We start from the raw sequence: 12975 nt of genomic DNA, 5'->3' as shown, positions 1-12975 counted from the left end.
TGAATGCACTTGGCACCACTGTCTAAAATCGACTGCCATTGTAGTAGTTTCCTAGGGCTGCCATAACAAAGTAATACAACTGGATGGCTTTAAACAACAGAAACTTTATTCTTTCATTGTTATGGAAGATAAAAGTTCAAAATTCAGGTAGTGGCAGGGTCATATTCACTCTGAAACCTAGGAAGGATCCTTACTTGCCTCTTCTAGCTTCTAGTAGCCCCAACTGGTTGTTAGCTGGTGATGTCATAACTTTAAGCTCTGTCTCTATCTTCACTTGGCCAATTTCCTTCTCTGTGTGTTCTTTTCCTCTTTTTATAAGGATACAAGTCATACTGGATTAGGGCCTACCCTAACGATGTCATCTTAATTTGATTATATACTCAAAGACTCCATTTCCAAATAAGGTCACATTCATAAGTAAGAGAGATTAGGACTTTGAGATATCTTTTTGGGGGACACAATTCAACCCATAAAAGCCACAAATGTATGAATTTATTTCTGGTGTCTCAATGTTATTCCAATGGTCTAAATGGCTACCCTTATGTCAGTATCACTAGCCTTCTAATAAATTTTGAAATTGGGAAGTGGGAAGTCTCCAAATTTGTTCTTTTTCAAGACACAGACACCTTACCAATCATGTCTCTTAATAGTGCAATAGTACATAGCTGCGTAAGACTTATCCTGCAAGCTCCTAAACAAAGGGCCAGCCATTCTCAGTATTTTTCTTGGGATACTGCTCTGCTGGTGATACAACTGCCACTCAGAAAGCACCTTTTCCACTTCCCCATGAATGAGCTGTTCCCGTATGACCCTAAGCTATGGACCAGTTCCAATAAGCTTATACCCAAACACACATCATTACTATGTTTTTCTCAGTTGCTATTCTCACTGCTCTATCACTGAGGAGACCAGAAAATCTCTGTACTATTTATTTCCCTTATTGGTTTAATTAAGTTGTCACTGTACACGCAACTTACTCCTACAGCTGTACGGTATCTTTACTTATATTGTCTAAAAACAATAAAATATGTTCTTTAATTATAAAGTCAAAATGCATACAAATATGCAAAAATCTGATTTTTCTTGGGATAATGCAGGATTTCTCAATCTAGGCACTATTGACATTATGGGCCAGATCATGGGTGGAGAACCTTTCATGTTGGAGGGCTGCATTAACTTAGCTGTAATCAAATAAGGCCACATTCAAGAAACTTCAATTAGATATACTTAAAAATATACATTATTTTTTAAAAATCTAGCTACTATGGATATCTTTATGAGGTGGAGATTTCATTTCCCTTGGGTATTTTAAAAAAATACCAACAATCTTCCATTATACTCAAACTACTGGTAGGCATCATAATGAACATCTCCAAAAGAAGCAATGAAACTAATTTCAGTATCACTGAAGTAGCCACCATTAAAATTCAGTTTTTACTCCATGATATGCTAATTTTAAGAATTATTTACAAGCTTTTATTTTAAAAGTGTATAATGTGAAACTTCTTACTTAAGAATAAAACTTCTTTATTCTGAGCCCTCATTCTTCAAAATATAATCCCTAAGACTTAGAATATTTTCTTAGGTGATTCAAGGGGATGAAAATGATCAATTAAACTGACAGCTAGAGCTAAAAGGAGAAACAGAAAGTTCAAATCTAAATAGTGTTGTTCTCTAAAGAAGTAGAAAATTATTTTACAGTAATTCCAAGTTCTGAATGTACACACATAGAGAAGGCTGACACAATTACCTGCAACATGAGCTCGCAGTCATCTCTTCCAACAAAAATCATTTCTCGTGGCAGCCTGTGGCGAGTGCCTCCACTGCTCACCAAAAACCACGATGTTAAGCTCATTTTCTGCTTAGCTTCTAAGTCTTTGGCAAAGCTACGTCATCCTAAAGAGAGATATGAAGAAAAACATACATTCAGATATTTTTAGCTTTAGTATCTATTCCCCAAACTCTGTAAGTAGGCCTAAGAATAGAACTTCATTCACCAAAATTCACACCTAATTAAATGTACCGTCCACAGGTCCCAGGCAATGAAAAATATACTAAATTCTCGTCAGTGAAGTAAGCCCACAGACTCCTCTAAGACTCCAATTTAAAAGAAAAAGATTAAGGTAAGTAAATAGGTGGTCAACTAGCAAACTGTTATTATGCTCCTAAAAGGCTTTTAGCATAGTTTATACAGGTCTATAATCCTCAAGTAAATGCTCAGATTAGCACCATGTTAATATCAGAAAATAACAGCAATATTATACAAATAAACATTTAATATACAAATGGTTTGAGAAGGAAAGACTGAATTCAAAATGAGTGTATTTGATAGCTGATTAAGAACCATGGAGACAAAAGAAATTGCTTCTTTGTCTACCACATGTAAACCATGCAATGCAATTTTTAAAAAATGTAATTTCAATTTCTCTTTTCTCATATGTACTTTACTTTCTTAATACATTCTCTGAGAGCAGTGAGTCTTAAACTTTTTGTTTTTGGAAACTTTTAACACTCTTTAAAAAAAATGAACTCCCATTTGTTTACCTGGAAGAAATACAGATATATATTACTTATCATATTAGAAACAAAAACTTAGGAACTGGTATTTATTTATTAATTCATTTGAAATAACAATAAACCAATTTCATTTAAAAATTGCTAACATTTCTATGAAAAAGTAACTGTTTTCCAAAACAAAAACAGTGAGAAGAGTAGTACTATTTTATATTATGTAAATCTCTTTAATGTCTGGTTTAGTAAAAAAAAATTCTAATATCAGATTTGCATTTAATCCATTGCCAAATATTGTTTAACTTGAAATATATAAAGAAAACTTGGCTTCACACAGATAATTGGGTGGAAAAGGGAGATGAATTTTAATAGGCTTTTCAAATAATTGTAGATAGTTTTCTTTGATACTACATCAAAACTATACAAATGATAGTTTCTTGAAAGTTATCTGCAATATGGTATCTAAAATCAAAATCAGTAAACCTTTCACATTATGTTATATGAAAATCTATCTTCCATTTAAATGGAAGCTATGATTAGCTTTAAAAACTGACTTTGCTGCTAGATCAGAGTTCATTTCAGAATTTAATGGGCTAAAATTTTAACACTTAAGCTTTAAATTCTAAAAAAACAAGAAAAAACAAAAAACCTCTGTAGTTGATCAGAGCACACAGTTTTACTTACACTCTATGTTTTAAATTGTGTATATTTTACTGCTTTTATTTATTTATACTAAAAATGTTTCTACCAGTCTCATATAATTCAAATTGAGCAATGATGACAAGATCTGAGTGGTCTTAATTACTATGATAGAGTTAAGAGGTAGGCAACAATAAATGGTGCACTTGATATATGACAGCATTACAACAGAACTACAAAATAGTGTATCACATAACCTACAGCAAAAAACTACTTGGATTAAGTTTGAGGGGAAAAAAAAATCTATTATATAAATGATAATCAGTGTATGCAATTACTTGAGCTAAAACACATGTTAAGTGTAGTCTATCCTTATGCCGTGGCAATTGGCTGGCTGATTCATCACCAGATGGCTTTATAGGGAATAAACCTCCTCTTACCCCACAACTCTTGCTGGCCTCATATTAGTACTATCAATCTACAAAGCAAAAATGATTCCCTTTAACCTGTGTATTTCTCATTTTAATAAAATATTATCTACTTATATACCCATGTAGCAACTTTTCTTTTGGTTATCAGGAGGCATGAAAGGATGACAATTATCTCCATGAGCTTGGCCCAGTGCCTACCTCTGTTTCCTGAATGAATAAATAGCAGGAGAAAGATGATGTGGTTTTCCTAACAAAATTAATGAAAATTTAAACAAAGAGGAAAAAGTGATAAACTTCACCTTTCAAAACTGTAATATGAACCAGCAGTAAAGCTTATAAACTAAAATCAATTCAACAAGCCACTGCATCAGCTGGCGTATAGGCTTCTATTACTTGTATCATGTCTTTTTACTGCATCATACCAAGTACCTAAAAGAGTGAAAACATTTTTAACAAATGTATAAATTCAGGATTCCTACTTCACATTTCCCCCTAATAGAAAACATCCAACACTAAAAGTCGTCTTTTGATGATTTCTGAATATAAAAGAAATTAGGGTTGCCTTTCAGCTAAGGACTCAGGAGCAATTAAAGTACAAATATATGTTATGTTAATAATAACTCAGGATCAAATAAGGTGCAGATCATGTTATAAATGCAAACAGACATAATTTTCTATAATCTTTGTATTTATAATAGGTACCATTACTATGTGCCAGACAGTATTCTAAGAATGCCACATAAATATATATAATTGTTTTTAACTACAAAAATTCTGCAAGTTCTAGAAAATGGACATAAACACTGATGACAAAAGAGGAGTCCATTTTATAGATTACTATAAAATAATGAATTTTTTTTCTTCATTCTCAAATACTAACCACTGTAAGATACTAAGGAGAAAGTGGGGTTCAAGATAGAAAAAGTTCCTAATCTCATAAAAACAAAAACAGACAAATGGCTAAATAAATTACTAGGACAACTTCAGTGACAGTGGGAAGGAAGAAACATGAAAAAAACAAAGAAAACAGAAAATTAGGGTGGTGCTCGTTTGGATGGGTGGTCCAGGAAAATATCTCCAAGTAAGTGATGCATACATAGAACATATTAAAAATTCAGCTCTGCAGTATAATTCACCTAATCTGGGATAGATAATGAAATACACTCTAGGGAAAATTTATTTAAGTCCCCACCCTCATTTGTACAGTTACTCCAAAAAAATAAATCCACAGCTGTGCTTTTTTTGGATACCTACCAAGATACTTGTTCTATACTCATGTGAACAAACTTCATTACTGGGAAAATTTTTGCTTTCATATATTCATGATTATCTTGGAATGAGTATTCCAAATCTTACCTTTATCATATGCCATATACATTATGAATTCTGTTTTAAACGGTAATTGAAGCAAACATGTATGGAGGAAAAATGTAATTAACAACTTAAATCTGAAATGCCATTAAAGCTACGAAAAAAAAACTCTCATAAAAATAAGTGAAGACAACATTCTAGATACCAAGCCACATATGTGAAATCTGAGTTTATTATATATTTTCAAAAGAAGACTTAGATTTGATGGGAAAAGCCAGTGATTTAATAAACAGCTCTTCATAAAAATCATTTTATAAAATGCTTAAAGAAAATATCTAAGAAAAAATAAGTTAACTTTTCCATAAATTATCTAAGCATTAAAAATTCTTGCCAGGTTTTCTATGCTCCATGAAATAGAACTGTACAACTCTTGTTAAAACATAATTTTGTTGTTTTTACACCAACAAATCAATTAAGACTTAGATTCAAACATATATCAAGTACCTCCTTTGTGCCAGTAACTGTTAGGTACTTACACTTGCATTGTTTGATTTAACTCCTAAAATAAGCATGCAAGAAACATTTTTCCCTTAAGAAAGCTGAAGTTAAAGGCTTATTCAAAGTCACAAAACTACTAATAGTAAACAGGAACCATCTAGATTCAAACCTGGGCCTTCAGATACCAAGTACTGGGCTTTTTCCACAAACCACTATCTCCTTTGTATTTTTCCTAATTAAACCTTTAAAATGAGGTGGGTGATACCAATTCCTACAGTCTCAGATTTGGCTAAAGAGTTTGAGTATGACTGATAAACGATATATTTTTACTTAACAACATGTTCTCTGGCACTCTCTTTTTGAGGAATAAATTCTGACTGTTTTTGCAAAATTCAGTCTATTTTCAATCTACCTCTTAGCTTCCTGCTTGACCACCAACACGGTTTAAGATTCTCACCCTGAGAAGACCATAAACAAGAATCAATCAGTTATTAAAATCAGAGACCAAAAATCAGCTGATCAATCTAGAATAAGAAGGCAATTTTAGTAAATTGGAGTACAGCATGGATCAGAAATCTAAATCTGCAAGAACAGTAATCTATCTCTAGGTTCACTGAACAACTATGAATCTAAAAAACTCTGTCAAGTCTTAGAGCATAAGGTGTACAAAGCTTCTTAATGAAATGAAAAGATGAAAACAGTCTACAGGAGGGAGTAACAATGGGAAGAAAGTACTATGAGTTAAGACCCTAAAAGCCAAATGTTTTCAGTTCACTGTTCTTGATGATAACAATTTCATTTCTGTTATTTCTCTGCAATTAATTTTAGCTTATCACCAACTCGTATGCCTTTTAAAAATGGTTTCTGTTCAATACCTTTTTTCTTGTCTTTTCTTTTTTTTTTTGAGTCAGGGTCTCGCTCTGCCACCTGGGCTAGAGTACAGTGGCATCATCACAGCTCACTGCAACCTTAAACTCCTGAGCTCAAGAGATCCTTCTGCCTCTGCCTTCCTAGTAGCTGGGACTACAGGTGCACAACACCACCCTGCCCAATTATTCTATTTTTTGTGGCAATAGAGTCTTGGGAGGTAAGTATAAGTCATTTCCATCATAGTGTCAGTATAACATGTGAAAACTGAATTGAAACTTCAAAGTGTAGAATAACTAAAAAGTCTCAGGGTATGTTTTAAGTAAGAATGTATTTTATAAATATATCACTAATACACTTTATTATATACAATAAGTTGCTAATTACTAGCCTAAATTATATAATTTTTCTTACCTTCACGTTAAATTATAATATATTAAATTATAATGCTTATCTCTACAACAGACTGTGCAATAGCCAATGATGATAGAAACATTCTATAACTACATTGTCCAGCATGTTAGCCACCAGCCATGTGTCAACTGTTGGGCACTTGAAATATAGCAAATGCAAATGTAGGGATTAATTTTTTATTTTAATTAATTTAAATTTGCATATTCACACTCCTAGTAGCTACTCTAGCTAGTTCAGCTCCAAACAAACATAAATCACATGATCAGGTACATTAAAAATGGTTTTAGTGGCTCACGCCTGTAATCCTAGCACTCTGGGAGGCCGAGGTGGGCGGATTGTTTGAGCTCAGGAGTTCGAGACCAGCCTGAGCAAGAGCGAGACCCCATCTCTACTAAACATACAGCTAAAAATATATATATATAGAAAAATTAACCGGGCATGGTGGTGCATGCCTATAGTCCCAGCTACTCGGGAGGCTGAGGCAGAAGGATCGCTTGAGCCCAGGAGTTTGAGGTTGCTGTGAGCTAGGCTGATGCCACGGCACTCATTCTAGCCTGGGCAACACAGTGAGACTCTGTCTCAAAAAAAAAAAAAAAAAAAAAGGTTTTAGTTAAATACTTCATATCTAGAGTATATATATATACAGAATAAGCTGATAAATAATTTATGTTGGAAAGAAAAATGCTTATTCAATCAAAAGAGCATAAAAAACTTTATATTTTCATTTATAGAGACAGCATCATTGTGGCCTTCATATGAATTAGTAAATTACTTAAGTCTACATTTTGGATAAAATTTTTCAATAATCATTTCAACTGCTAATGAATCTGTAAATCTATTCTTTCATATACTGTAATTCTTTAGGATATCAAGTTAAAGTGATTAGGTTCATCATTACCAGAATGCAGTGAGGTATATAACAGTTCAATGCAAATATTTTGTAGTGTGATTATTTCTAAGAAGATAACATACAGGAATTCTGTTAAGGGACAGAATCTCCAGGCATAGCCAGCCGAAAGAATATTGACATATTATTTCATTTGGAGAAAAGCTTCTGCAATTCTGAGGGTAAAAGGCAGCTAAAATAGATAAAATATTATTGGTACTAATAGCTAACACAAGCAAGCAATGCAAATCCTTATGGTAGATACATTTTTTAAAGTAATTTTGATTATACTTGAATTTTGTCATATAGTAAACTTATTTTTTTTAGAGTGTCATTTGTGTGTATATATATATATATAAATCAATAACAACTTAAATTATCTAATCAGAAAGTAATTTTGTCATAGAACTAAGTCCACTTATTAGTAAATATGAATTTCCAAAGTCAAAGTAACTTTGAATTTTGAACTATGGTCTTAATGGTTCATGATCAAAAATGGTGAAAAACATCCTCCTAATTGATAAATTCAACCTTTAATATTCCTATCCTATATTACCACTCCTTATCTTTGACCACTCCTGTCTTTGCCTTCTAGAAACATCACTTTCCTTTCCTCTCACCTCTGTGGCCACTTCTCATTTGATAGTGTCCACTTTTTCTTTAAATTCTGTTTTTAAGGGGGTTACTTCCTTATACATGATCCCCTTGGGATTTCTGAAGGCACTGGGCTTCTGATATTGCTTATTACATTTAAAATCACACATATAAATTTCAAGTCAAAACCTCTTTTACAGGATCCAGACCTTACCTCTAATTGTTTACAAGTCATTTTTAGTTCAATGTCCCCTTTCACTCCTCAGATTTAATTTGAAAAAATCGGAACCCTTTCATAGAAGAAAATGTATCTTTTTTCCTGTTTTCTTTGTCTTAGTGAATAACATCACCAACTGCCCGGATTCTCTCTCTCACTCCTCCTTTATTTAGGTAAGTCATTATGTCCCTTGATTCCACCTTCTTGGCACTTATCCATTAATCCCATTGGTACTTCCCAATAAATTACTGCAAACCTCTTTCACCTGAATCCCTTTCCTCTAGTCTCCTACCTCCAAATCCTTTCTCTATCCTGGTATCAAAAATTATCTGTATGTATAAAAGTAAATCTAACAATTTTACTCCCCAATCTTCAATAGTTCCCTGTAGAGTTCAAGCTAGAACTCAAACTTTTCAGAGTTTTTGTTTGTTGGCTTTTAGAGACAGGGTCTGGCTCTACCACTCAGGCTGGAGTGCAGTGGCACAATCATAGCTCACTGCAGCCTCAATTAATGAGCCTTTACCTTAACAGAATTTCATGCACTACTTCAAAAAGAAAATATATATCAATCACTTTGGATGAATCAACTGATTCATCTTACTGACTAGGCGCAGGTTGTATACTTCATTCAGTTCATAACAAAAGATTCTTTGCTACGAATAGTTACTTGCTTTGGGCATTCTTGTGAGCAGAACATGGGGAATAGATATCTCCAATGCCTTTCAAGATAAATGTCATTAAGTTGGACTGAATTTGGTAAATTTAGTGAGTGTTATGTACAGATGGTGCACCTTCCATGACAGGAAAACAAGAAGGGTTTATTGCACAGATAACAAGAAGTATTAACAGATCCAGATGCTCTCATTTCTTTTCATTGTATCTTGCATCAGCAAAATCTCTGTGCTAAAGCTACTATTTTAAGTGACACTTTGCAACAAGTTATAAGTATTGTTAATTATATTCGAGCAAATGCAACTCAGCATCATCAGTTTCGTAACATGCTAAAGTTGAACAATGAGGTATTCACTGTGGACTTGGCATTCTAAAATGTGTTGGCTATAGGAGGGACAGGTGTCAGCCAAAATTTTATCTCTGTGAGAACAGATAGGTATATTTTATGAAGAACAGAATCAGCAATCAGAAATATTGAACAAAGATTGCTATAAGAATGCAGCATTTCTGTGTGATATCATGTCAAATCAAAATGACATAAATATTTCTCTGCAAGGTAAAACTGAGTCTATATATGATACACAGCAAAAAGTCCAAGAATTTCAAATAAAGCTATCTTTTTTCAAAACACTTCTTCAAAAGGAAATTTTGGAGAACATTTTCCCCGGTTAGCAAAGGTCACTGACGAGCAGGATGATATATGCAAATCATCTGAAGTATATGCAGCTGTTACAGACCTATTAATTGGAGAATACAATGAAAGGTTCATTGACTTTGAGAATCATGACATCACACTCAAATTAGCATTTCAGCCTCACCTAGTGAATATCATCAAATCACCTAAAGAACTACAGATGGAATTGATTGAGGTCTCAGTAGATAACATTTTTAAAGTCATTTCTTAACACTGATGCTACGAAAGATCCAATTGAAATATGGAAAAATGTAGTAGAATACCCATGCCTTTGGCAACCTGAAAAATGCTTCCATGCTTTTCAACTACTTATTGCTGTGAATCTACATTCTCCTACCTAACCCAAATCAAGATGCCCTGGAGGTCACAAATGACTGATACCCGTCTAGAGGATCAACTGAAACTGTGGACCTCCATGCTGCAACCAAATATTCAAATGCTTTCCAAGAAAAAGCAGATATAACAAAGTCATTAAAAGGTTAGTTAACTTTAAAATAATTTTCTTTTTTTGAAATTATTAAGAACATAGTAGTTAGATTTTTACAAAACGATGTACATTTTTAAGTACATCTAATTGAAGTTTCCTGAATGTGGCCTTATTGGATTACAGCTAAATTAATGCAGTCTGCCAACATGAAAAGGTTCCCCAACCCTACCTACAAAGAGTTCAAAGTTTTTTAATAAGGTCTAAATGAACAGAGAATTGCAGAAGGTAAAATTTATTTTGTGTAAGAGAGAGCCTCTGAACATAAAAATGAAAAGAAAGTTCATGAGGAAGCACAACTTTTTGAGTGAGTTATTTATAAGTATTAAGGAATATGGCTACTTTGAATCACAGATTCAGTTTAGATCAAGTATTGCAAACTACAGGTGTGCTCCACATTAAGACTACAAAACCATAAAGTACAAAACAGAAAAAGTCGGCACTAGTTTAATCACCTTATAAAACAATATTAGCAACATCCCTGCCTTTACAGAAATGTCATTATAACTGAAATGACTGCTTTGTGGATTAAACATGCTTCACTTTAAAACACTTAATGTGAACTGAATTATGGTTAAAATGTAATGTAAAGGTATTTTAGAAAATAAATGATGGTAATGATATAAGAGCTATAAGGAGATTATCTTAACTGTATCACAAAAATGTGTATTTTCTATACTAATCAACCCCCGCAGCTTGGATTAGATGGGCTGACAATACAGCAGGGTAAGGGTAGAGGGAGTGGGCTGTGACTATGAAGATTAAAGAGAACAAAACAGGAAAGATAGTAGGGCACAGTGTGCTGATTTAGAATGCAGAGACTGGAGGAGGAGTCTACAAACTGGGCCCAAGAACAAGAGAGAAAGGAAAGAACAAGAGAGACATTAGAAATCCTAGAGACAAAAACAGACACCTGAGAAGTAGATGAAAGAACTGGTTGTCAAGACAGCATTCTTTGATGAAATGTTCCTATCCCTCATCTTAGTATATTTGAGGGGCAGAAGGTATTAACTTGGAATTAACCTAACACCCACTAGCAAAAAGGTGCCAGATTCTATTAATGAACTATGTTCTAAATGCTATTCACAGTAATCACAAGACTTGCTTCTGCTAGACACCAAACAGGACCATCCCCTTGTCCCCAGGTTATCGTCATCAAATTCTAAATTTTACTTTATTCATGCTTCCTTTAATTGCATTCTATTTGTTCCTACTTCTTCAATTTATAAATTTTCAATTCTCACTTTGGAATTTGTTAGGTACCACTCAGAATCATAGGGTCAAACCATGTTCTCTCCCTTCAAGCAAAAGCTCTTATTTTTAATGAATAGCCCAACACAGAATTCCTCACATAGGTGAGGGGGTAGCGGAATAATGGAAATGGAAGGTAGTGAGATACAAAATTTAAAACAAATATTTCATTCCTGGATTTGCTACCAAAGTCAACAGTAGAACCTACAGATTAGAGAAATGGGGTATGTTTCCTAAAATAGCTCTTCAGCTTAAACAAAAAACAAAACTCTTAATTTACCATTCTTTCAAAGTAGACACACTCACACACAAGAAAATTACCCCTCCCCCAAAGGTATAATTCAACATCATCAGTGTCAATTTTGTCAGCTACCTATTTACAAAAACACCGAGTTCACCAATACTACTGGAACAGAAAGCTGTACATCCCATTTTCTGTTGTTTGTTTAATATAACAGTGGTTAGGTGGAAAATATTTCAATAGCACATTCAGAAAACTTAAGACTGGCAGAGAATTAGCCTCAAGTAATTTAAGAGCACTTTTTTAAAACACATACACTCGAATACTAGTATCTGCACTCTACTTTGAAATGCATCAAACTATAAGATGGACTAGTGAATAGAATAATGGATAAACGGCTAGATACGTGACTAGCATCATGTTAGTGGCAGAAACAAGATGACAGGTATATGAGGAGTTACTATGAAATTCTTCCAACTTTCCTGTATGTTTCAGAATTTTCATTAAAAAAGAAAAAAACTAGAACAATAACAACCCCCCCACAGCTTTTATAAAATAAATAAACAAAAAATTTATCTCCAAATCTCCCAGATTAGGTTTAGTGAAAAGAGAGAATGAAACAAGAAATAGTAGAGAATAAAAACTCTATGAACACAATAAAATCTAAGGGATGTGCCCAAAGCTGTACTGAGAAAAACATTTATGGCATCATAGATGTTTTCTAGTAAACTGGAAAAATAAACAATTAGTCAACAAACTAGTAGAGAAAAATAGTAAAGATGTTAACAGAAATTCAAAATATAAAACAAAAAGGATTAAAAAGTTTACATTTTAATAAAGTACTATAAACCCCTGGCATGTTTTTTTCTTATTCATAAATATTTAGCTTTATAATAAAAGGATATAACCATGTGACAAACCATGATTTTTTGATGTATAAAATAATACCTACAATCTGTGCTTCTAAATTTGAGATTCTCAATTAAGTGAATAATCTTATAGGATAATGAACATGACATAACTGACGTAAAAGGAGTTAAGAACCAAAAACACTATCAAAAGGTAATAAGACCCAAAACCTCCTCCAGAGTCCCCTTATCATCTTTCAGATCATAAATAAATCAATAAGCTCACTGCAATCTCAATCAAAACCCCAAAAGGATTTTTTCAAATGACCTTAACAAAATAATTCTAAAACACATCTGGAAAATAAGCATACAATAACTAAAGTCTGTAAAATCAACATAGAGAGACACCCCATCCAT

At 33.2% G+C, this 12975-nt stretch overlaps 1 protein-coding gene across 16 annotated transcripts in view; it reads right to left on the bottom strand.

The window, feature by feature from the left end:
* The window catches only part of CEP170 (centrosomal protein 170), a 91039-nt gene that overhangs the window by 68976 nt on the left and 9088 nt on the right, over positions 1-12975 (bottom strand). For all 16 annotated transcript variants that reach the window (XM_045537214.1, XM_045537225.1, XM_045537228.1 and 13 more), the window contains exon 2: positions 1751-1896. In XM_045537214.1, coding sequence (XP_045393170.1) covers positions 1751-1855 — 105 coding nt within the window. In that variant the 5' untranslated portion in view covers positions 1856-1896. The remainder of the gene's footprint in view (positions 1-1750; positions 1897-12975) is intronic.

This window comes from Lemur catta, chromosome 25 (assembly GCF_020740605.2).
Source record: "Lemur catta isolate mLemCat1 chromosome 25, mLemCat1.pri, whole genome shotgun sequence".
NCBI classification, from domain to species: domain Eukaryota; kingdom Metazoa; phylum Chordata; class Mammalia; order Primates; family Lemuridae; genus Lemur; species Lemur catta.
The sequence above is the reverse complement of the archived record's forward strand: the minus strand, read 5'-3'. Positions and strand labels throughout refer to the sequence as shown.